This window comes from Vespa crabro, chromosome 22 (genome assembly GCF_910589235.1).
Source record: "Vespa crabro chromosome 22, iyVesCrab1.2, whole genome shotgun sequence".
Classification (NCBI taxonomy): domain Eukaryota; kingdom Metazoa; phylum Arthropoda; class Insecta; order Hymenoptera; family Vespidae; genus Vespa; species Vespa crabro.
In genome coordinates, this window is record NC_060976.1 from 643,248 (window position 1) to 670,918 (window position 27,671).

Here is a 27,671-nt window from a genome sequence, read left to right on the forward strand (position 1 = left end):
ATGAAAATAAATTTTTTTAATTCATCTCCTAAGATCTTCATTAATCGAGTCGAATATCGATAATATTTCATTTATTTCTCTGAAAAGTCGTGCTCTTATCGTACCTTCCTGAGAATAAAGAAATGTGTTTCTATTAATCATACTTTATTACATTGTCTCGATTTCTCTCTATTACGAATATATATATATCTTCTCTCAGTTTGGTATCTCCGGTTGTTGGTTATATCTGTATCTGAATATCATTGCCCTCTAATATTATTGACGTGTGTTGTTCCGTCGTAGATTTGATTTGTTTATTTTTCTTACTCCACAGTTTTTTACTCTTCATGTTTTTTTTTTCTTTTATTAATAGAGGAATATACAATCATTTCTCGCAGAGAATTATAAGTATTTTTGCTGACGTGATATATTGACATGAGTTGTAAGTTTAAGACGACATTACAATGATAAATTAACCTAATTAAAAAAATTAACTAAATCTTCTTCCTAAATCAGAAGTGTAGAACCTTTTTAGCCTACGTACTAGTTCTGAGGTTTCTAGCAATTTATTTGCTAGAGGATTCGGATGATTAGCTAGACGAATATTGTAACGTTCACTGAAGTTAACAATTTCTTCCTTGATTGTAGGAATTCTTAAATCTATATGTATCCTTTCGTTTGTTACATATCAAGGGGCATTGCAAATGTTTCGTAAGGTGTTTGATTGAGATTTTTGTAGAATTTCTATGTTTGAGTTATTAGCGGTTCCCCATAGTTGAATTCCATAGGTCCAAACGGATTTTAGAATGGCTTTGTATATTATGAGCTTACTCTCCAGACTTAGCTTGAATTATCTGCCAATGAGTCAATATAGCTTTCTTACTCTTTCCTTCAGATAGGTTGTTTTGGATTGAATATAATGTTTCCACGTCAGTCTTTTATTAAGTACCATACCCAAATATTTGACTGAATCCCTGGTTGGAATTACTGTCCTATTGTTACAGGAGGGCAAGTTCCCTTTCTCAGCGTGAAGGTTATATGTAACGGATTTATTTTCATTGATGTTGATTCGTTACTTTTGATAAAAAAGGGAATGCTGTGGTGAATTGATTTAAATACTTTACTATGAATTGTCTGTCAGTGAGGTAGGATTTTACGATTGTGTAAAAAGAGTATGACAGAGTTTTTTTAAGTTTGTACAGCAATCCAATGTGCCACACTTTATCAAAAGCTTGTATAATGTCCAGAAATACTGCTGAACAGTATTTTTTCCGTTCGAGATCTTGTGATAATTGACGAGTTATATGGTGAATTTGCTCAGTTGTGGAATGACATTTTTGAAACCCGAACTGATACTCAGGGAAAACTGGTGCATCTAGTGTATCGAAGAGGCAACTTATTAGCATTTTTTCAAATAGCTTGAATATATTGGATAAAAGACTGATTGGTCGATATGACGTAACTTCATGAGCTGGTTTCCCTGGTTTATGAATAAGAGTTATGATAGCTATTTTCCTGAATGTTGGATAATAACCCAGACGTAGAATTGCGTTAAATATGGAAGTTATTAATGCTATCTCTTTCTTTGGCAATTCCTTTATTATCTTTCCGTTAATTAGGTCTTTACCTGGAATCTTTTTTGAATTTGCGTTAGTTGCAATTGTTAATTTGACCTCCATTGACGTAAAGGGTTTGATTTGTGGCGACAATTGCAAAGGCGCGTTCAGGAAATTCCTAATTTCTTCTTCATCGATGAGCGAAGTAGAGGCAGATGGTTTAAATACATCAGCCAGATGAGAGGCGAAGAGGTTTACTTTGTTTATTGGTCTTCTTGCCCATCTACCTAGTGGTTAGCGAAGCGGCAGTATGTCTTGAGTTGGACAAGTGAAGCGCCTGGTAACTTTCCAAAGTGAATAGTTTGAGTCCGCTGTGGGGGATAAGTTCATTAAAAATTTTTGAAATCCTTCATTTTTAAAGCGTTGTAGAAATCTTCTTAAAACTCTGGTAGTTTTATTTAGTTTATGCTTGTCCTCAGGTAATCTGCTATTGTGCCAGATTCTACGCAGCTTTCCTTGTTCTGCAATTTTTTTCATGATATATACGGGGTAGACGTAGTCATACAAGCATTCCAACCTAGGTGTAGAGTCTCGAACAGCATTTACTATATTGCGCGTTACGTAGTTTATTGCATGGTCAATATTGTCATTTGTCATTAATGGTGGTGATGCAACAGTATAGGAGTTGAAGGCTTCACGGAAATTATCCCAATTTGTGTGTCTATTGTATATGGAGATAGAAATGTTATTTTCAATGATGTTGGAATTTATTGTCGCTATGATTGGAGAATGATCAGAAGTAAGGTCAAGTGAGAAGTTGACCTGAATGTATCGAGGAGATAAATTTTTGGTAATAAAGAGATCTACTAAGTCTGGGAGTTTATTGACATCAGTTGGCCAATATGTAGGCTCACCTGTACTAATATGTGTCAATCTATTGATTTCTATATTTTTAAAGAGAGTTCTCCCCCTTGGGGTTACTATTCTGCTGCCCCAATTATGTTTAGCATTAAGATCGCCTTCTGCTAAGAATCTAGAGCCTAAACTTTTAAAGAAGTAGTCGAATTCTTCTTTTTGTATACTGTATCTAGGAGGGCAGTAAACTGCTGATATGCTAAGCGGGCTGTGCCAGTCATATATCATAACACTAGTTGCCTGGATGTGGTTTTGTTTGTATGGCGCAAGCTCATAATGTTTAATGTTATTTTTGATGATAATCGCTGTACCCCCATGTGCCCTTCCACTGGAATGATGCGTGCAATACACCTTATACCCATATATTTTAAAATAAGTTTTATCGGTAAAATGAGTCTCAGATACCAGCATTATTTGAATGTCTTGATTTTTTAAGAAAGCTTCCAACTCAACTTTTCGTTGCATCAGACCATTGGCATTCCAAAGAGCAATACGTAAAGTCCTTATTAATTTTTGGTGGAAGTCAATTTATTTACAATAGCCGTTAATAGAGAAAGAAGGTTATTTATTTGTTCCGTTTGCTTTTCTAATAGTTCCTTCTAACTTACTTATATTTTCACAATTGCACGATTTATTGTTATTATTTTCTATAATAGGAGAAGTTGGACTAAGATTATTTGGTGAGTGATTGCTTCTTGTAACTGCTTGTGCATAAGAAAAGGATGGATCGGTAAAACGTTTGTTATCTTCCATTGGGTTGGTTTGTGAGTTTAATTGTATATTTAGATTTTTTCTGTGACTAGATTTCGGGAATGTTTTTTCGAGCATTTCTTTATAATGAGGGCACCCTTTGTAGTTTGCGGTATGGTGGCCGTCGCATAAGTGACAAGTTGGAGGAGTTTCAATGGATTCTTTACATTCTTCAATTGGATGAGAACCTGCACATTTTACACACTTATATTGGCGATTACAGAACTTCTGGATGTGGCCGTATCTTTGACATCTTTTGCATTGAACTATTTCTTTCTTTTTTATGGGTAGTTCAATTTTAACTATAGTATTATTCACTTGACTTATGTTATATATAGATTTATTGTTTGGGTTTTGTTTAAGGTCAATATAGAACATTGACATTGGCTTGTGTGTAACTCTGTGTCGAATGTTACTAATATTATTTACCTCATGCCCGAGTTCTTGTAATTCGTCCTTTAGATTATCCAAATCAACAGAGTGATGTACATTGCGTAGAACAACACAGAACGACCGTTCTTGTTTCAGTTGGAATGTATGAAAACTTGCGTTAGATGATTTTAATAATTTAGCAATTTTTCTATATATATCTTCGTCAGTTGGTAGGATACGAACTTGGTTATTATTAATTTTAAATTTATAGCTCTCTTTTTTAACGACTTCATCCAAGCATCTCGTTAAGGATTGTATGTCGATTACGTCATCCACATAAATTGGAGGGGGCGGAGGTACTTTTGACAAGGTTCGATTTTCTATCATATCTATATTCGTGATTGAATTTAAGATTGAGTATCTGTTAGCGGTTGGAAGTACTGCTTCAGGTCCTGGTTGCCCTTCATCATTGCCATCGTTTTCTCTTGGTCGTTTTTTGTTATTAGGATTTGTTGCATGTCTTGGAGAGGTAACTATTTGCCATGGCGGAAATAGATTTGATGATGACATATCCTGGTCAAGAATATGCGAAGATCTCGTCTCAATTAGCTAACCCGATTTTGAAAGAATTTCACTGTAACAGCTTGCTAAGTATTTTTCCCGATATCCTCTATGTAAACACAACACTCGCGGAACTCAGCTTCGTACGTTTGTATATTCAGAAAACTAGAATGCGACTACTCTTCCTGTTGATGAAACATTTCTTCTTTTTACATCTCGTCTTACCACCGTTTAATCAGCACTTTTCGTACACCGATGTTCTTTTTACTATTATCGGATTATTAGTACAGCACTTAATTAACAGTGTGGTATTTTTTTTATGGGAGTATTTATTACATTGTTTCAATCATGTTTTTGCAATCTATATATATATATATATATATATATATATATATATATATATATATTATGTAGCGAACTACATAAAATTTTCATACTTTCCAACTGTATCAGAAATTAAATATCTTCTTTGATATTTAATTAATTAAATTTGATAATTTGTTAGATTTTTATTACAATAGAATTGATATATAGAATATAATGATATTGATGGAAGCTGACGGTATCTTTTATGATATTATATTAGTATTATTATATATGAATGTTATTATTGTTGTGATTATTATTTTTGAAAAAGACTGAATCTTGAATGAGTAACATACAGTTGAACAGAATTCTTTCCTCTCCTCTTTGTTTCTCATTTTCCTGAACCATCCAGCTACGAAATAGGATTCTTGCCGAAAACTTCAAAATCTATTCTCAATATTTTAAAATAACTTTCTGTCCTTACTATATTTTTACACGCAAAAAATGAAATAAACAGAAGTTGTTTCTCGACAGTAGAAGATTCTTTTGTTTTCATACGAAAAATATTATATTATCCAAAATATATTTAACTGTCTTTTTACAGAATGTCATGCTAAATGCAATGTAAACAAGGAATGATGAAAGTGTTCTCAATATATTCTTCTAAGTGATGGATCTCTCTCTCTCTCTCTCTCTCTCTCTCTCTCTCTCTCTCTCTCTCTCTCTCTCTCTCTCTCTCTGTCTTCCTCTTTTCCTCTGCGTTTCACTATCTATTTCTCTTTTCATATTCCTTTTCGTATATACGATAGGAGAGATGTTTTACGACTTGGTTATTAATTTGATAAGACTTAATGAGCGACCAAAAACTCGAAAGTCAACTGGCAAGATTATATTCGTATTTTGGGACGCGCATGGTATTTTCTTCATCGACTATCTTGAGAAAGATAAAACTATCAATAGCGAATATTATATGGTATTATTGGATCAATTGAGTGTAGAAATAAAGAAAAAAACAGCCTCACATGCAAAAGAAAAAAATGCTGTTACACCAAGATAATGCTCCATGTCATAAGTCGATAAATATGATAGTTAAATTGAATGAATTATTCTTCGAATTGCTTTCCCATCCATCGTACTCTTAAAATCTGGCTCCCCAGCGATTACTGGCTTTTTGCAGACATCAAAAAGGTGCTCCAGAGAAAGAAATTTAGCTCAAATGAAGAAGTGATTGTCGAAACTGAGGCCTATTTTGAGAGCAAAGACAAATTGTTCTATAAAAAAGGCATTGAGAAGTTAGAGGAATATTGGAATAAATTTATCACTCTTGAAGGAAAATATGTTGATGAATAAAGTCGAATTTCTAAAAAAAAATTTGTTTTTCCTAGCTGGACCAGAGGCTTATTGAGTGATGTGTGATTAGAACATATTGTAGTAGGATTCTCGTATTTAGAGTTTATAACGAGAACAAAGAAAAGAAAATATATCACTTCGTTACGTTTATAATTAACTCTCTATAATACGAGCCAATGGTTTGACGTTCAATTCATCGCTTGGTCTGTCTTATGTGTACTCGAAACGTCTTATTCATTGTTTATGTCAGTATCGGTACATGATCTGATTAGTATGTGTAACTTTCTCTGCAAATATTACGATAGACCCGAAAACACATGTGATTATCTTCTTTCATTTTAACCAATTAGATTCGCACTCCTTCTGCGCAGCTCTAAACAGTACACAATCGTGTATTGTTACTAAGTACAAAATGAAAGAAAATTTATTTTCGCTATGGAGAGATATCGATAGATCACTATATCCATCTCGTTGTCGTTTACAACTGCCGCTATTCTGTACTTGTCATGTGTTTTAATAGTGATTGCACATTCTCCATATTATATAGTGTATAAAATGATTTATCGGAAACCATTTACAAGAATTAAGCGACAAATAAAAAAAAAAACCTCGTCAAAATCTATGGATCACCAGTTATTAACGAACATACAGAAAAACAGAAATGATAAGATATGCCAATAAGTGTCGATTTAATTAAACTCGTATATACTTTAAATCTGAATATATCGATAGAGAAATATCACAGAAATATAAAAATAGAAAGAAAAGAATATTAAATCTTTATTCTTACAAAGAATTTTGGGCTAATGCTCTGTCATCTGAATTACTGATGAACTTTTACCAAATCTTCTTACGAACAACATTCATCTGCTGCAATTCAAAATGAAAGAATTTGTCCAATTTGCATCATTCACAACGAGTTTAGATAAAATAAATGGTATTTAATTGTGGTTTTACATCTTCAAGATGTGACTTTTCTTTGCTACAGGAGAATATATGTCGTCAAAGAGTACGGTATGGTGAAGATAGTACGGTAAGGGGAAATGGATGGTAGGAAGAGGGAATATAGTTCCATTATTTTACTTCACTGGAGAATGACATTGAGATAAATGTTTGGGATATTTGAAATGGTATGTTAATAAAAAAATTATTCGAAAATCATTTAGAAAAGTCAAATAACAAACAGAAAAAAACCAGATCAAAATTCGTGAACTTTTAGTTATTAATCAACATACAGAACATATAAAGTATCAGATACGCTAAACTAATTTTACGTATTTTGTTAAACGCTGAAGTATTTTAAATTTTAATATCGCAAAAGATATCGTTGAAACTAAAAAATGAAAAGAAAAAAATGTTTTTACTTGATTTTCAATTCGGGCGATTGCTCTTGCCCATTTGAACTATCAAGAAACTTTCAGCAAATCTTCCTACGAACATCTTATCTATTGTGACTCAAAATGAAAGAATTCGTCCAATTGCTACCATCAACAGCACAACATGGTTTAAAAGTTTTTATCTAGTGTTTATCTAGCGATTAATTGTTGTTTTTCACCTTTAATACGTGGTTTTCTTTGTGGGAGAAAAATATATATATGTAAAGAAAGTATACTTTCTTCAGATAGATTTGCCGCGCTTCTCATGGCCCGCCCTTCCATTGCCTTTTGTTATTTACAAATTCTTTTGTTATCTACAAATCGAGCTGTTAAGATTTGGAAGAGAAACGGGCATTAGGAAATAGAACTTAGACGAGAGAAGTAACACGAGGGTTTACAAAGAAATTTTATAAAAGATAATATATTAAATAAAATTTAAGTAGTGTGAATAATAAACATGAATTGTTGTTTCTTTGTTCACAGTTAAGATTGTAAATAACAAATAATTATTAATTAACAAATAAAGATTTATTCCTTTGTTCACAGAGAAACATATTTTCGTTTATCACCTCACCTAATAAATCTGAGATATTATATATATATGTCGGGAAAGTATTTTGGTTGGATAATTATGTCAAAGGGAAACATAGGTGATAAGGAAAGGGAAAGAAAATTACACAAGCTTCATTAAATTTCATCCGAGAATTATAATATATTCAGATAAAATCCCGCAAGAACACTTTGATAAAAGCCTTGGTTTTCTTGATCAGGGGGGAGGAGGGGGGACGCGAATTTGGAACCTTTCGCTTTTCGAACAAACGCTCCACCATCTGAGATACCAAGATCTATATTTATATCTATATTGAAACGATTTTATATAGGGTGTCTCTAAATTAACGCAATATTTTACCACCATTCGTGCAGTAAAGTGTTGGCAACCCTATTAAAAAAACCACTTGACAGCTAATAGTTTAGGGTTAGTAAAAATGGAGCGTTACACGATAGAACAACATGTTTTTTTTTGTTGAACAATGTTTCAAAAATAATGAAAGTCTGGTGGCCACAGTTCGAAAATTTCATACAAAATATGGTCGGAATAATGATTTAACTTCGTCAACTGTGAAGAAAGTAATTGAAAAATTCAGACAGACTGGATCAAGTGGTGATGCTAAACACACTGGTCGTCCAGAAACAAGCCGTTCAAATGTCAATATCGAAGCAGTCCATGAGAGTGTTGGTGAAAGTCCAGGAATATCAATTCGGCATCGTGGACAAGAATAGCAAAAAAAAACACAGTTCTTTTTGCCTAAATTGGATGATATTAATGTGGACGACATGTGGTTTCAACAAGACGATGCCACATGCCATACAGCCCGTGAAACAATTCAATTACTGCATGAGACATTTCCTGACCGTGTACTCACGTTTCGGTGATAAGAATTGCCCCCCTAGATCGTGTGATTTAACAGTTCTTGTTGAGCATTCAAATAAGACGGACGTGCTAAACGGTGCTTTTGTGTGAGAAGAATAGACAATACAAGTCCCCATGGGGAGTGTGCAATAGAAAAAACAACGTTAGTTACCGCAAAACGGGTGCTTTTCTATACCACTAATGATATTGTGTTTGTTTTTTGCAAAGCATACAACAAAATAATAATGATTACGTGAATTGGGCTCATCCGACGCCCTTTCACGGACCCAAAAAAAAAACGCAGCCATGGCGTCAAGCCATAAAAGAAAACTAGAAAAAAGTGCTTCGTTTGACGAAGTTAACAAAATTCTGAAAAAGAATGTTAAGAATTTCGATGAAGAATTTAACACCAGGAACTATGATAGGCTGTTTGAAAACAGTTCGCGTATAAAACCAAACCTAAGTACAGTTAGAAACAAAGAACCAGGACTAGACGCGAACAAAGAGAATGAGATGACCGAAGGGTTCCTCAAACCAAAAAAAACGGCATCACCGAAAATCCCAGTCGTTAACCAAAGCTCATGCTACGAATCAGATAACAAATTCGAGGCGTTATCGGATGGCATGAGTCTTACGGAAGAGATAAGTCTATCTAAATGATAGAGGCAGACGCCTACATCAATGGGAATAAGACAACAACATTAAATTCAAGTTTAAGAGAAACTTAAACTAGAAAGAATAAACTCGCCAAGATACACCAACGGAAATACTATTATTAAAAAGAAAGCAGATGATGAGTTCGTAGAATGAGGAATATCAAATCCACCTTTATGACTTTCTCTGATCAATTTCCGGCACATGATCCGCCACAAAACAAGAATGAAATAAAATATTTCATCTCGTATATCGAAGTCGAAACAATCATCAGGAAGTTAAGAAATCAAATTTCTTATGGTCTTGACAATATCTCAGCAATAAAAAATTTACCATTATCAATAATCACCGAATACACAATCATTTTCAATAACGCCATAAATCATGCATACTATCCAAATAGATGGAAACAGGCAAAAGTATTACCGATTCTGAAAAAAGGGAAAAATTCAGAAGAACCACAGACCTATTAGTCTTACTATGAACATAAGCAAAATATTCGAAAAAATTATCAAGATAAACATTATGGACCACATTAATACTCATAACATCATACCGAATAATCAATTCGGATTTAAAGCTAAATTATCCACTACTCACGCGATACATAAACTAACATCAGACTTGAACAATTTTCTGCATAAGGAATACGCCATCGGTGCTGTACTATTGGACTTAGAAAAAGCGTTCGACTCCATATGGAAAAACGGGCTGATACAGAAACTAGATGATAATCAATTTCCCGTGGGTTTAACGTTACTGATTGCTAATATAATAGAGAGGAAGACATTTCGCACGTGAGACGGTATCAATATCTCATCGAAGTTCTACAAAATAATAGAAGGTTTACAGCAAGGAACAGTCATTTTACCAATCCTTTTTAACATTTTCAACAGTGAACTAATCAACAAGTTTGGCATGAAAACTTACATTCAATTGCTTACGCTGACGACTTAATAATCTACAAACCAGATACAGACATAGATAGAATCAGAGATACACTGCAGACAGTTATTAACGACATAAACAGCTATTATAAAAACTAGAATTTAAAAATCAATCCAAGCGAAAGCGAATTAATTTTTTTCAGAAGACCTGTCAAACAAATTAAATACTCGGCAGTTAAGAAAATAGACAGAACTAAATTAACAGCAATAGATATCCACACCAACGAATTAATTGAGATACCAAAGAAACGAATAGTGAAATACCTGGGAGTACACCTAGATCATTTGCTAAGACTCAACAAACATTACGTATTTCAATTAGACAAAGCAAAAAAGTATTCAAGATGAACTCGAGAATATTCTATAATAAAAATCTTACTACTAAAGCAAAAATTATATGCTATGGACTATTGGTGAGACCTATCCTAACTTACGCAGCACCTATTTTATGGAACACAGGTTCAACAATAATCGAAAAAATCGGAAGATTCGAGAGATCTTGTTTGAGATCATGCCTAAGGACGCACCGAATCGCTGAATCTGATTATAAGAAAAGAATTAAAAATGAGATCATACAAAAATGAGATACAACAACGCCAACATAAATAGAATCGACTGCTTTGCACTCAAAATATTTTAGTAACACAGAGAGTACAAACAACAGTTTAATCACAAAACTTATCACTCACGAAGAGGATGCAATTTTGAGTAAACTGAAGTCAGGCTACATTCCATCGGAACTGTTTATCTACTGTGACAAAAATGGTCTAATACAAGACCACAATAACCTTTCACTAATCTATCACCGTCGAAGACATTCAACTAATAAGCAAATTAACAGTAACTATATTGAAATGCAGGAGAACCTCATATTCTCGAAATCACTACCAAATAGAGATGTTAAGGACACCGGCAGACTATGTAAAAAATACTACTGGCTACAAAAGGATGCAAAATACATGGACGATCTGCGCCGAAGAACTAGATTTAAATAATACTAACTTTTCAAGACATTACCAGTATTCATAATACAGGATAGGATAAATCGGCAATTTAAAAAAAAAAGAAAAAAAAAAGAAACACATTAGCTTGAAAAAGATTGATAACGTATAGTTAAAGTGTACATAATGTTTATATGCTCCCATTGTAATTATTCCCCCTCCCTCCCGTAGATTATTATAATTGCTAGAGTAGATAAAAAAGTTTTTATGGTCACTAGTTTTTATTTTACCCACATACATATAGTGTTTAATGAACATTATATCTACACTTATAATATTAATTAAAATTCTATGTTACTGTTTGCTATGGAGATTTATCTACAAATAACTTACAGCTATTGTTATAATATAATAATGTTAAAAGTCTTCCAAGTAAAATTATTCTTATGTATCATATAAAGAGCTGTGACAAATAAACTTACTTTTATAAAAAAAAAAAAAAAAAAAAAAAATCGTGTGATTTAACACCATTGGATTCCTTTTTATGAAGTTATTTGAAGTCAAAGGTCTATGTCAACAACCCTGCAAGCACGCGTGCATTGAAGGAGGAAATTCAACGCTGCATCAACGAAATTCAGCCACATTTATGCAAAATGGTCATGGAAAATTTCGACAAAAGAATGCGTATGTGCCAGTAAAGCCATGGAGGCTATTTGCCCTATGTGCTATTCCATACATAACCTGATCCTATGTACTTAACGATTCAATAAAAAAATAACAATTTAAAGAAAAAAAAAAAATTGTGTTTTTTATTTAATTCAAATCTTGTGTTAATTTTGGGACACCCTATATATATATTGCGTAGAAAGGGGCGCAATTACGAGAACGTTTCCAAATACGTGTCTCGCATCGAACCAGCAATGAGAGTCGATTTACATGGAGAATTATCCCCGTCTCTTCTTTGTCGTCAGAGTTAAAGTCCCACTGATCGCGATGAATAAGGTCGGCGGCACAAGGCTAAGATATTGTTGAAGCCTGTCAGTAAAATAATGCTCGTAGCGATCCCGCAAATTAATGCGAGAATGCGAATTCTTTTGAAGGATCCCGTGGAGCTCATGATATGAAGGTGTGTTAATGAATATAGCGCGAATGAAGGTTATCACAGTATATTTGTTGAAGTATAATACAAGTGTTGATGTGTTTTCGTGTAAAAAGATGTAGTTAGTTTTGCTGGAATATATCTGAAGGAGTGATAGCCAGTGATGGTTAATAAGAGTCGTAAATCTGGATGTCTGAGGGATGTAGTTTGAAGTTCCTCGAACTATCCGCGAAGACAGTAATGAAATTAGGAAAGGGAAGAAAAGATGGTTAATTGGTCGGGGGCGGGTTAGGATAGTTCGTTGGAATGTTTAAGAAATTCCATGTACACCCATTTTGTTTTAGTGATCGTGTAGACTAGAGGATATCAATGGATATTTCAATGAGTTCTCAAGAGTAGATATTAAGAAGAAAATATTGTAAATAACTGAAGATACGCACGTGTGTGTCAATAATATATGACATCCAAAGTTCTGATATGTTTATTAAATTCTATATAATTTTACGAGAAATTGTTTTTCTACGATCATAATTTAAGAAAGAATAAATTTTCATCAACATTTTAATCAAGATTAAATTATATTTTGTTTGAATTAGAAAGTCAGGTCATCTTTTCGGCACAAGTTTTGTTAACACGTTGACTGCCACGCGCGTTTTCAGTAAAATCTACTTCAGGCCACGTGTACGGCTGTACAAAACGTATTCTGCTGAGTATTCCCACCGATATTTTAAGAATGCGAATCGCAGGTTGTTGCAAGAATAATCTCTCGCTCCGTTTGTTTCCATAGTATCATGCTTGTTCATTTATTTTCGTTACTTCGCATTTGTTTCTCATCTCCCTATTATACAGGATCAGTTTGACCCTTTGCCGATTAACGAACGGTATAACATAAAATTTCTACTCCAATTCGTTGAAATGTCGAAAAGAAAAATGGAAAACTTATTTATTAGAGAGTTAAATAGCAATGAACAAGAAAGTTTTTACGAAGCTTACACAAATTCAAATAGCAGCGATGAGAAAGAAATCAGATTTCCTAGAAATAGAAATGTAAATAGAATTACATCGTCTGAGTCCGATTCGGATATTGATCAGTGCAATCGTAATGATACTGAATATAATGAAGATTCCATTGACGAAATTTTGCAAGAATTGGTCATTGATGAAGAAAGAAGAACTGATGATACCGAGGAAAATACAATTAAATTTGGTGAATGGAATGAATTTAGTGATCGGCAGAAGTCATTTTCTTTTTCCGGGACGGGCGGCCTCATTAGGCAATTACCAGGTGATGTTAATCCATATGATGTGTTTGAGCTGTTCATTGATGACGAAATAATAAGCTTACTTGTATCAGAAACAAATAAATACGCGGAACAAAAGTTAAATAAATCTGACCTAACATCGTGTTCACGGATGCATAAGTGGAAACCCATTAATCCCGAAGAAATAAAAAAATTCTTGGGACTGATTTTATATATGGGGGTTGTAAAAGTAAACCCCATTGCCAATTATTGGTCAAAAAGTCCACTGTATAATTTTCAATTACCGGGTACTATAATGTTACGAAATAGATTCGAGTTATTATTCAGTAATTTTTATTTTGCCAATAATGTTTCCATTGCCCATAACGATCGACTTGGAAAAATACGTCCACTGTTTGACAAACTAGTGGGAAAGTATCAAAAAATATTCACGCCTGGAGAACACATTGTTATTGATGAAACGTTGATTCCATGGCGCGGAAAACTCATCTTCAAACAATATATACCAAATAAAGCGCACAAATACGGAATCAAATTATTTAAATTATGCTCAAGCACGGGATATACATAGGCGATGAAAATTTACTCTGGTAAATCAGCTGATGGTGTTAGAGAAACGGGATTAGCACACAATGTATGTCTTCAGTTTGCAGAGAAACTTTTCTACCAAGGACGAACATTGTATATTGATAATTTTTACACGAGTTATGAGTTAGCGATATCATGTTTAAACCGCAAAACCCATGTTGTGGGAACACTTAGGAATAACAAAAAATTCCTCCCAAAAGATATTCTTCATTGCAAACTAACAAAAGGGGAAATGATATTCAAAGAAGATGATAATGGGATTGTGGTATTCAAATAGAGAGATATGTGGGACGTGAGAATTTTATCAACAAAACATGCTCCTATCATGATACTAAGTACAAAAAAAAATTGTAGCATTCATGCTGTTTCTCCAAGCCAACAAACATCTGCAACATTGAAACTACTAGCTGTTGTTGAATATAATGTAGGAAAATGTGGTATAGATTATTCCGACCAAATGGTTTCTTATGTCACAACAATTAGAAAAGGAATCAAGTGGTACTGAAAGCTAGTATTCAACTACTGGGAATTTCTGTTTTAAACGCTTTGACGGTTTACAAAATTGCAACAAAGAAGAATGTAAATGAGCCGTTTATTTTGAAAGTGGCTTAACTCCATTTGTCAATTTTTTCCGGTTGCTATAATTACATGTACAACTTTATCTTATTTATTAGTAAAGCATTTCAAATTGCTTATATTCCGAGCAAATACGATAATTCTTGACACATAAGTTTTCAGAGTTAGTTCAATAATTTAACCGTTTATTTTGAAAGTGGCCTAACTCCATTTATACTTAAATCAATGAATGAAAATGAAAATTTTAAAGTCCTCAATTTATTACCACGTCGGGGTAGATCAAGAAAGTTCGAAAATATTGTATTAACATCACTGTATAAAAATATCAGACAAATTACAACAGCAAAATTCAAGGACATAATTGACCTATTACGATATATACCACCGGGACATCATGATTTCTTCAAATCCCTTTCACACACACAAAATCTAGATGAGTAGTAAATTGTTTTGTAATAAATTTATATTTGTAATTTTGTACGTTATGTAGTTAAAAAATGTTTTGAATCGCATAAATTATATTTTCGAAGTGTTTTAAAGATATGTAAAATAAATTGAGTATTTTTTTTTTCAATTTGAAGCATCTTAAATTATGTTGAATGGACTTGGGCACCTTCAAATTTTATAATGAATCTGATTGTTAATTTTGAAAGTGGCCTAACTCCAATCTTGATAAGAAAACGCATATTATTCACTTAATAATTGCCACTATTTTAATAGGAACTATAAATTTAACACCCTTAGATACACTTAAGTAGTATGACTCATTAATGTCCTATACCTATACTTTTAAATTCATTGAAACGTAAACCCTTAAATATCTCGATTTGAAGATAAATGGAGTTAGGCCACTTTTAAAATAAACGGTTCAAATATTAGAAGATTTAGGGAATTATTAGCTGCAAAATTATTAGGTCCGACTGAAAATACAACAAATCCTTGTCTTCGTCGGAATCAGCATAATATCGTCGTTCGGAAAAATGATTTCGGAGGAAGCATTTGACGCGCATGCAAATAATGTTATGCAAATAAAAGGCGTCGAATGGGCCGATCAGAGACACGAGAGAACTTAAAGAAAACAACAACTTATTGTCCAAGTTGTCCTGACCAAGCCCAGCTTTGTATAGAATGTTTTAAAGTTTTACATTCTACAAAATTTTCTTAACACTATGCTGTCCGACGACACCACAATGGTATCGTGCGCAAATTATCGGCTAATGACCGGCGATATTACATTGCTGTGTGCATATCAATGGCCGATGACAGCACTTTAGTATCTTTTGTATTCTGTAGGTGTTTAGTTTAGGTAACAATAAGTTACATACGTCTCAAGTTTTTTGTGTTCATAAGTATTTGTGCCCTTTCATCATGGCAGACGAAAGAGACGATACGATTATTTACGATGAATGCGCAGACGTCTTGTCTGACGTTCCGGATGACTTGGCCGATTGGGAAGAATATAATGGATATCAAAAAAATAAAAGTAAAGCAGAATCGTCGGAAGATAATGAAATACCTATTAGAAGAATGCAGCGAACGCTACGGTTGCCAATTGATTCGGATGAATAAGACGAATAAGACAGTGCACAGTGGTCAGACTTTGATGTACTGAGGACTAATAATAAATTTGAAGGATGCCCAGGTCCAAACATATTTCCCAAAGATACACAGAACGTCGAGGATATCGTAGAATTATATATTGGGAATGATCTATTTGAATATAATAGCAATGAAACTAACTAAGTATTACAGTCAAAATTGCAATAGAAGGAAACTGGATAAAAAATATGCCAAATTTGTGGACGTTACGGCACCCGAACTTAGAAAATGGTTTGGGCTTGTTATACTTATGGGTATTGTAAAAAAAGCAAGGATCGATGATTATTGGTCAACGAATCCGTTGATAGATACACCGATATTTCACAAAACGATATCCCGCAATCAATTCAGACAAATATTATCATTTTTACATTTTCCCGACAACAACAATAAACCGGATAATGCCGACCGACTTTTTAAAGTGCAATTCATAATTGATTATTTTTCCAAAAAGTTCAAAAAAAATTTTAATCTAAGTCAAAACATCTCAATTGATGAAGGAATGATACCGTGACGTGGATGGTTAAATTTTAAATTTTACAATCCGTCGAAAATTATGAAATATGGCATACTCATTCGGATGCTGTGTGATTCGATTATGGGATACATTTCCTCATTCAAGATATACTCCGGCGTTGGACAGCCTTTAGCTAAAACAATGATGGAACTATTGGCACCTTCTTATGGAAAGTGGCATCACCTCTACATGGATAATTATTACAACAGTGTAGAACTTGCAGAGAATTCACTTGAAAAGAAAATTCGAGTTTGTGGAACGATACTAGTTGAGATTAGTAAAATTTAACAATTTATAATCTTCCAATAATGTCAAGAACGGTCGGCGGCAAGCCAAGTAATCCGAATTAGCGCTGCCGGCGCCAAGCGAATAAATTTTTACGAGACGTGCGGACGGCATAGTATTAATAAACCATTTTCGTCTTACTTTTATAACAACAGTTTATATTAATGAATATTCAATATAAATTTAAGTTTATATTAATAAATATAGTTTATATTAATTAATATTCAATAGTTTTGTTACTTCCTTTGCGAAATATCTTTTCAAATACATACGAATATCCTTCGCAAGTAGTCAAATAAGCGTCACTCTAATACGGGTGACACGGCCCAATCAGAAATTCTACTGTCACCCGAATATAGGTGACGTGGCAATCAACGTGTTAAAATGTAATATTTTTAACCCTTTTGCTACGGCAGTGTGCTCCTTCGGAGTGACTCCGCTGAACGGACCACCGTGCCGCCGGAGTAGCGTCACTGAACGGAACACTGGGTTGGAAAGTGTGCATGTTACTCTTAGGTAAAAACTGTTGTTCGGACTTACATCTTTCGATGCAGCCTTGTCATTCTCTGGATCGTACTCTTCTTTAAGTGTTACATTAACGACGTATTTGGAGACTTTGCAATTATTGTAAATACAAATATAATTTAGGGTAATTGATATGTGAAATTAAAAGTCTCAATAATTTAATTCACAATGATAAATTTTAAAGGAAGGATCGACACACAATCCAACATTACAGTTTTTACATTCATATGTAGTTTCGCGTCTTTTGTCTAACTACGCACTTCCTTGGTTTTTTCCTGCCGATTTATAAACCGACGGAAAATGTCATTCTGTTAATCTCAGTGGATGATTATTGCTTGTTCGATATTGATGATATACTTTGATGATACTTTCCCAATATTTCACTAATTAATTGCAATTGAAATTTTGCCATAGATATCGGTCGTTTCATCTTATGTTTGAAAAGACAATAATTATTCCACAAGCAAATGTCCAACAACTGAAAGAAAAAGTTGCGGTAGCACTTTAAAGATTTGCATTTCGAATTCACAGTGCTTATAACCATATCAGTTTATCCACTGCACTCATTGAATTGTTATAGTCTAATACGCATACAGGTTTCTGGATAACTCTGATTACCGTTTTAAATTCTGCTGTATGCATGATAGAAAGCATATACACTTCTTTCTTATCCATCCACCTTAAGACTAATAAGTTATTAGATGATCTAAATGCTGCCTCCCCTCTTTTTAATCGTCTATCAACTTTTGGCATTTCTCCTTTTCCTTACGGTCCCGCACGCATTTGTGCGATTATTATGCATAACTTAAATAAAGCAGGATTCGAATTATCTACATAAAGGGTATGGTCCTTTCCTAGATAGGGCTTCATAAGGGCTTCCATTATTGCTCCGGATTTTCCAATATCTAGATTTTCAATATTTATCATGGTAGATGATCTGGCATAAACAATTAAATCTTGCACGAACCCTGTCTCACAGTCGCTCAGAATAAACGATTTTATACCAAATCTGTTTCTTTTTGATGGGATGTATTGCTTAAAAGAAAGCCGCCCTTTATATAAAAGTAAACTTTCGTCAATGCATAGCCGTTGGTAAAGCTGAAATAATTTACTGAATGCTTTTCTTAATATTTCAATGACGTTCCGTAGTTTGTACAAGCGATCATTGGTACGACCGACGTCATCGGTGAAATGTAGCATCTGTAGTAATTTCAAATAATGGTCTCTAGTCATTACTTCTCCAAAAATATCGCTACGCAGAAGTTTGTCTGTATTCCAGTACTCTGCTAATAATAACTTCTTGTTGCATGTCATCAAGAATAACACAGCAAAAAACAGTATAATTCGGCTAGTACTGTTCCATCTGACTTGTTTACGTTATTATTATTCTTTCGAGACCAATATTGATTAGTTTCTCTTGCAATCAACTCTACGAGCTCTTCAGAAATAAAAAACTGAAAGTAATCTAAGATTTTTGCTAATCTACTAATATTTCTTTTAATTCCTGAATCCGCTACCGCAAACTTATGTATTTTGGGGACAAATGTCTTTGACGCCCATACTTCACAGTTACTGTCATGGGCTTCAATCTCTTCTGCTTCTGATTCAGAAGTACTACATATAGATCTTCTATTTCTGTGTCGTATTACATTAACTGTTTGCGTACCAGAGGATTTTGACAAAACATGATCGAAAAACGTCAAGGATTTGCGGTTACATATCGTAAATCGCGCTTGTCATGTTCAATGCAGTAAACAACGAGGCCGCGCTTCTCGTGTTTGTTTTTTTTATACCAACATTCTTTTTGCAACTGGCAAAAGGATTGGACATAGTATTATAAAAGTGCGATTATCATTGCTAATAACCGTGTCTTTCTAGAAACTATTAGACGAAATAAGGCAGAAGGTAAGTGTAGTGTTAGCTGAGGTTTATTGAATAACTTTTATAATTAATTTATTTTATCCCTAAGGAGGTATAATGAGCCAAAAAATTAAAATTACAAGCGTAAACGAAAATCTAAGTTATCCGAGTGACACCGATGACTCATCATTTCTGTTAGGAAGAGCAAGAAACGTATTTTCAGTAGCTCGAAGAATGATAGCGATTTTTCGTTACACGATGATTCATGTGCAGAGGACCCGCTAAGAACAGCCAAAGAAAATATCGACAATTCTGAAGCAGAATGCAATTTTCTTAATGAGAATAAACCGATTAAATACTTTGATCTTTTTTTTTGATTTAGGACTATTGTCACTAATGGTTACCGAAACTAATAATTACGCGGAATATTCGAGGCGTTTTCTTGAATCATCAGATTTGTCTAAACTACAGAAATGGACACCAATTATTGAATTGGAGGTTAAAGCATTAATAGCAATGGTTCTAGAAATGGGCATTACAAGAAGACCCAATATACCTTCATATTGGAGCAAAAATTCACGGTAGATACCATGGTTCAAGAAAATGTTTTCAAGAAATAGGTTCCAAGAAATTTTAAAATATTTTCATTTGGTTGATAGTTCTTTGTGTTTTCCACCTAATCATTCTAACTACGATCCCTGTGTAAAAATTTGAACCCCTTATTAAACACGCTAACAAAGTTTTTAAATTATAATATATTATACACCTCATAAGGAATTATCAACCGATGAATCCTCAGTTAGGACGTTATGTCATTCAAGTATAACTCAATACATGCCAAACAAAAAACATCATCGCTGGGGCATAAAATTTTGGATGCTATGCGATGCAATTTCGAAATATTGTTTAACCTTTTATTGTTACAAAGGCGCAAAGTCAAAAAGTAATAGTGACAAAAATATGTTTGGATTAGGATATAATGTCGTAGTAAATTTATTAAATGAAAGTAATTGTTTAAATAAAGGATATCACGTCTTTGTTGACAACTTTTGAATTTTGTATTGAATTAGCAAGATATTTATATTCCAACAATACTTATTTAACCGGAACTATCAGATGAAATAAAAAATGTATTCCCGATCACTTAAAAACAGTTAATGTAAATGAAGCGAAATATTTCAAAGATAATATGTTCCTTTATGCGTATCATGAAAAGAAAAGCGTAAAAAAACCAGTAATACTAATTTCAACTAAATGAGAAGATAAAAATGTGACGGTAACAAAAAGAAAGACACGGTAGAGAAAGGCATTCAAGAAAACCTGCCATCATTCACTTTTACAATACTTAAATGAGTAGTGTAGACGAATCAGGTAAAATGTTATACATATACCTTGATGAATGTAGAACTGTAACATATTGGAAAAAGGTTGCTTTCAATATCATGAATCGCATAGTTTTGAATGTTTATATTATTAAAAAAAAAAGAATGAATAATAGAGCAATGACCCGATTAGATTTCATTTCGCGAATTATTGTTGATATTGGGCGTGAATGGATGAAAGGGAGGAGGGTACGAGTTTTTCAACGTGATTTTTTAGACGAAAATAGGCTACGTTTAGTAAAGTTGCCACAACGCAACTTACGGAATTGCGTAGTGTGTAGCACTAAAAATAAGAGAAAAAGATCGCATCTAATTTGTGTACAATGTGAAAAGGGAGTTCATTCAACCTGCTATCATAAACATCAATGTTTTACATTTTAAAAGTTACTTTCAATAAAATATTATTTGTTCTTCAAATTTTCCATATTTTTAATTTATAACTTACTTTTTACGAAATACTATAATACATATATATGTAAAGAAAGTATACTTTCTTTAGGTAGATTGTCATGCGTCTCATGGCCCGCCCTTCCTTTGTTTTTGTTATCTATATATTCTTTTGTTACCTACAAATCGAGCTGTTAAGATTTGGCAGTAAAAAATAGAACGTAGAAGAGAAAGGTAGCACGAGAGATTATATGGATATTTATAATAGTTAATATATAGCGAATAAGATTTAAATAACGTGAATAATAAACGTAAATAGTCGTTTCTTTTGTTCACAGAGAAACATATTTTCGTTTATTACTTCACCCTCATAAAACCGAGTGAAAATCGAGAAAAATAATAAGTTATTATATATATACTGTACATATATATGCAATACATAAAATAAAAAGTTATGAATGAAAATATATATATATATATATTCTATTAATTTAGAATATGTAACAACAAAATACAAATTGGATTACTGATAACGATGCGACGTACACGCGTCTGAAAGGTTGAGCGCGTTTCGACAAATTTCGGGTGGGGCGTTAGTTGTCTGTTTCGGCCAAATGCCCTGGCTTTTTTCGACACAAAATCTGAAGAGCACGAAAATGGGCTCGTGGTACTCAAACGGTTAACCCTTTCGCTACGAGCGTCGTCTATGGACGACATCCGCGTGACGACCTGTGTGTACGAGCGTCGTCTATAGACGACGTCAGTGCATAACGTTTGATAAACCATTTGACTATGAGCCCCACGATGTGTTTATTTTTACGCATACTGTACATCGATATCATTTGTTTTATTATCTTGTTTTAAAATTTATCACTGTGAATTAAATTATTAAGAATTTTAATTTGTTATTGTAAAGTGAAATTTTTAATTTTTAAATACATTTTTATCGATAATAATTGCAAATCTCCAAATATGTTGTTGTATAACAATTAAAACATCGTACGATTAAGAGAATGACGAGGCTGCACCGAAAGATGTAAGTCCGAACACATAAGCGCGATATGCACACTTTTCGGCGCAGTGCTCCGTTCAGCGGTGTCACTCCGACGGAGCACACTGCCGTAGCGAAAGGGTTAATTTGATTTTCATTATCTGAATCACTGTCTGAATCATCACAGTTAATCCATTAGAGGATGAAATTCTTTTCGAGCTTCTTTGTGACATTCAAGTAAGGGAGGTACAAAAAGATTTTATAAAACAAACTAAACAAAGTAAAATTTTCAAATAAATGTTGCAAACCTAGAAAAATTAACAGTTGTTATCCAATTTCTTCTAATGATTCAAGGAAGATTTCTTGTTACGTTGTACTTTTGTACAAGACAAATACTTTACTCTCGAATAAAACACAGAAGAAATTTGTTTCGACGTACAGAATATATATATCACGCGCGTTCAAAATATACACTCAGATTAATTCAAGATTAGCCACTGATAGCTTGAAGGAGACTGGAGCGTGATTCTTGCCCTGATTGCTCGAAAACAATACATGTTTATATTTCACTTGTTTAAAACAAATGAAAAAGAAACCAGAGAATGAGACAAATACCATCGATGTGCAATATGCCTAAAAACAAGAATATCGCAAGGCTGATGGTCAAGCGGTATCACGCTAACGCCGTTTATAGCCGACGTTCGTACAAACATATCATCGCGCGGAAGCCGTCTATAGTTGACGCTCGTAGCGAAAGGGTTAAGGAAAATAAAGAAAAACGAATCGGTAAGACATATAAAAGATGTGGTTAAACGGCGTTCGAACGTGCAATGTTTAATTAACACTTTACCGACCGATAGCCTATTAACCGGCTTTTTGTTGCCGATGCTTACCGACCAATAGTCTATTAATCAGTTTTTTATCGCAAACGTCTACCGTCTGATAGCCTGTTAATCGTTTTTTAAACGGAAAAACTATTACATACAAGAATTTCCTGCACAAGGTTGCACTTTCGTGGATAGAAAATAATGAAACTAATTGTATGAAACAAGATGACGATATATCCAGTTCTGCACCCACAAGGAGAGCACCCAAATGAGACAATCTCGGAAGATTCTCGAATTTCGGAAAACATAAACTTATAAGTATAATAACTAGCGGTCGAAGTATGAGACCCCAAAGACAATGTAGAGTTTGTGCTGTTCAAAAAAAAAAAAAAGTAGAACATGTTTTGTTTGCAAATTTTGCAATGTTCCATTACATAAAGATAGCTGTTTTGAACGGTATCATACCTTGAAAAAATATTAATTATTTCTTATTTCAAATATGTCAATATATGGATTATGGTATTATTACATAATTATTAAACTGAAAGCCATTGTAATAGATAAAATAAATATAATTTATCATTAATATCTTGAAAATAAAACATTTTACTAAATCTAATTATCCTATAATATATTCTATAATAACAAAAAGGGGATAATTCTATCTGAGCATACGAAACGCACAGATATTCCCGTGCGATGATCTAGATCGAAAAACAGCTGGCGTTAGGGAGAATCTGCGGTTGAGCGGCCGGTCGGACGTGCGTATGCTGTTGAACCGCTAGCGGTCGGTAAAGTGTTAATAAGAGATAAACAGAACGGTAAAGTCGTAGCAATTCGATTGTGAAAGTTTACTTTTTATATTGAAGCGTCGTGAAATCAGAGAGGAATGCGTATTATAGATTACTTACTTCCTCCTCTCTCCTCTTTCCAATACATTCCACTATAATACTGTTACTTAACATACTTTTAGATAACATATCTGATCCTTTTCTTTAATCGCAGATTATATTAAAAAACGTATTGAACTTATTCTATAAACTTCTTCATGTTTATCCTTCATGTTCGTCAATTAACCTTATATTTATAATATTTTCGATGACATATTGTAATAAATTTTGTAAAATTAAGAACTATCTTTTGTCTTCATGTAATTTGACACGAAATTGGTAAACTATATATCTACAAAACATTTTGTTAATTTATGCTGTTAAAAATAAATCGTTACAAATTTTTTCGATAAAAACCATGGCTTTTTTAAGAAAAATTGTTCAGACAGCAGTTTCCTGACTCCAAGAAGTAAAATATTAAGGATATTCCTCTCCAACCCGAAACATTATTTTTATTATTATATTCATTAATTTTTATATTATTATATTATTATTTTTATCATTACTATTTTATTATTATTGTATAATATTATATGATTTTCATTATTATTATTATTATCATCTTCATCATCATTGCCAAACTTAAAAAGACTGTATCTTCTATAGTCGCATACATACACACATACATAGAATATACACTATCTGACCTCGCCCTAATCTAAGTAAGTCCTAAATCTTCCTAAACTTGTTACCGTAATGGAATTTATAGTTCTTTCTACCGAATCCTGTACCAATCACTCAACTTTTCATGTTCCCGAATCTCCGGGAAGTTACGAAGAAAGGAAATAGAAGTTTTCCACTTCGACTTTGAAATTTACTCTCGTTACTTCAGAATCATTGCTTGATTTTAAAACATCTCTGAACGAACATGTAGTGAAATAAACGGAAGTCGTTTAACCAATTCAATAAAAAAAAGATGTATATTATACAAGGGAGATCGTCCCATACAAGTCGAAATAAATCCATTAACTGAACATCATCGTAAACAGTTTAGCCATGCCATCATGTCTACTTTAATGGGTCGAAACGAAAAGGACACATAAAACGGCGGTTTTTATAAACAACAACGACCACATCTTTTATATTGTTCCAAATACATTTCCGCTAATAGATGACGGTATTTCAAGTACAAAATTCTTATATAGCAAAAACACGATTGAATGTTATTCATAAAATTGCTTAAAAGTTACTAATAGTAAATTACTAATAGTATAATGTTTATATATTTCGATAGAATTAAACTAAGTGCTATAAAATTTAGGACATTAGTCGAAAATGCTAAAAAAATATTGATTTAATAGATATCATGTTTACAGAACATCATTAGCATAAAATAGTAATAATTAATAATAATTCTATCATAATCTGTAAGAATAAACACATCTTTCATATTATGTTAAATTCATTTTCGGTAAAAAGGGGGCAATATAGTTTCATCATTTTTTGAAATGGGATTTGGCTAAATTATTGCACATAAATAATCCATTGATTATTATGAAATAATATAATTAATTAGTCATTAATATAATAGCCTTAATTCCGGTATTTGCAATTTCTGAATAAAAGTCCTATTATTTTTAATAAAATGAAATTTTATTTGGTTATTATTTATGATTCGACAATAACTTAGAATTTCAAATTTACGGAAATTTTATCTATAAAAAAGGATATAAATGAATAAAAGAGGAAGAGAAAGCTCATAAACGACCAACGTGAAATATGTTCCGAAATCTTACCGGATGTACATATTGTGTTTAATTTTTATAAATACCGTTAGGTTTTTCTTCTGTTGTACTTTGCAACATAAGAACATTATTTATGATCTGATAAAATAATAGAAATGCTTGATATTATTCTTTCGAAAAAAATACGTACAAAAATGTTTTTTAAATATTAGTTGCTCATCATGTGTTACAAGGGAATACTGTACGAACTAAGAATCCAAGAAGATAATTGTGTTATAAAATCAAAATTAAAAATAATCGCAAAAGAATAACGAAGCAGTATCGATAAAATTAAAAAATTCTAACATGAATTACGGTGCCATAAATAAGTTCAAACTAGATTAAGATTTACATGTAGGGGAAGAGATAGTTCAAAAGGAGGAATATTTGAGTAATATTTATGCAGTAAACTCTAATGACAAGGAAGTGAGTTTTTCTCAAACAATAGCAATGTTCGAACAAATGGAGATATTTGATAGAACGATGTTTAACTGATTATTTATCGAAGAGAGTAAAATTTCTCATAGACTAAGAGATATATAGTTCATTAAACTGGGAAACTGCTGAAATAATTTCCAAGGCTGAGAAAAAAATATTAAAAAATGGTGCTTCTTATGCATTGAAGTAAAAGTACAAGTCTAGGCTCGATAAGCTAAGGGCTACCTGCGCTTAGCTTTGAAATACTCATTGACATCCTATAATCTTCAAGAACAATATATATTGTGAACAATATATAATGCTTCCTCGCCTATTTCAGGCATATGCTACACTAAATCATCCTTCTAGCCCCTCTTGCGTTCGAGTGGTACATCGTATCTGATGAGTGGTGCATTTCAGCACCTGGGTGAGAAATTATGCTTCCAGTATAGAATCCGGAAAAATCCCAGGCCTCGGAGGACGAACCGGGAGGACGATTCAGTCATGTACCTTGCGGTACATGCTTACGAGGAACCGCGTGGAGGTACGCCCCATCGCTCGGCCTAACGATGACCCGGCTGTAGCATAATAGAAGAACGCTCGTGGACGTTAATGTAACTGACATAGTGATCGAGCCCCGAAGACCTCGAAAGGTGTTCGGACAATCTCCGTCGGCCGTGTAGCTAAAATTCACAGAAATAGTGGCATTTCGATGCTCCTTTTTCTTCTAACACCAGGCGACTATCCACCCATGTTCAATGGTGCTAGAGGAGTCGGCACGACGGCGATCTTCAAGAACAGTATATTGTGTATAGTATATTAAAACAGTAAATTGTAAAAAAATATGCTACCTCGCCCATTCGGGCATACGCTACGGAGCCATTTACTAGCAGCAACCACCACGGTCAAGTGATCGGACTCGGAAAAATCCAAAACTCCTGCCGGCGGGGTAGGGTGAGCAGTTTAGCCACGACCAACATCCTCGCAGCAACGAATCACCACATTGATGCCGGCCGTGCCCACGGGGAACCACGAGGAGGCCCACTCACAGTGCCACGAGTCTTGGCACTCGTTCCATAGGATGGGATGGGAATGGTAGGATAGCAGGTTTAGGAGAGAGTTTGGTGGTTATAAAAAAAAAAAAAAAAAAAAAAAAAGAAATAGGAAGATGCATATGAGCATCTCCGACCCTATCCTGTTCGGGAGTGGGCTAACCCGAGAGGATTATAGGCACCCACCCACATCACTGGAACTCCGACAATCCCGGCTGAACAGGATTCATGAATTAATGACCCTTAATGAGGAGGGTTTCTTTGCAAAATTCCGCGAAGAGGGAGAAGGCCTCGGCCGTGGAGACAAGATGTCTCGCTGTTTCCGGTCAACTCCTTTTACGGAGCATTTCTTCCAGAGCCACTCTCTGTGGTTCGAAAACCGGATAGTCGATGATGTGATGCGAAACCGTGTCCTCTTCGCCGCACTCGCATGCTCCTTCCGCGGTAATGTTCAGCGACGTCAGCTTGGCCTTGAAGACTCCGTGTCCAATAAGAAACTGACTTGTGAAATGGTTAGGAGAGACGGAACGGGCACCCATCCTGTTCTTGATGTCCGGGAAAAACGCGTATGT

General features: G+C 33.7%; 1 protein-coding gene across 1 annotated transcript; it reads left to right on the top strand.

The window, feature by feature from the left end:
• The first annotated feature begins 11,599 nt into the window (after positions 1–11,599).
• Positions 11,600–18,976, top strand: LOC124431816 (piggyBac transposable element-derived protein 4-like). The gene has a single exon (XM_046980131.1). It carries the CDS (start codon positions 13,133–13,135, stop codon positions 14,048–14,050), a length of 918 nt encoding a protein of 305 aa, XP_046836087.1. The 5' UTR covers positions 11,600–13,132; the 3' UTR covers positions 14,051–18,976.
• Positions 18,977–27,671: the final 8,695 nt, after the last annotated feature.

Bases quoted from the DNA above. Each gene is read 5' to 3' on its own strand.
- LOC124431816 (XM_046980131.1), top strand. From the start codon at position 13,133: ATGTCGAAAAGAAAAATGGAAAACTTATTTATTAGAGAGTTAAATAGC.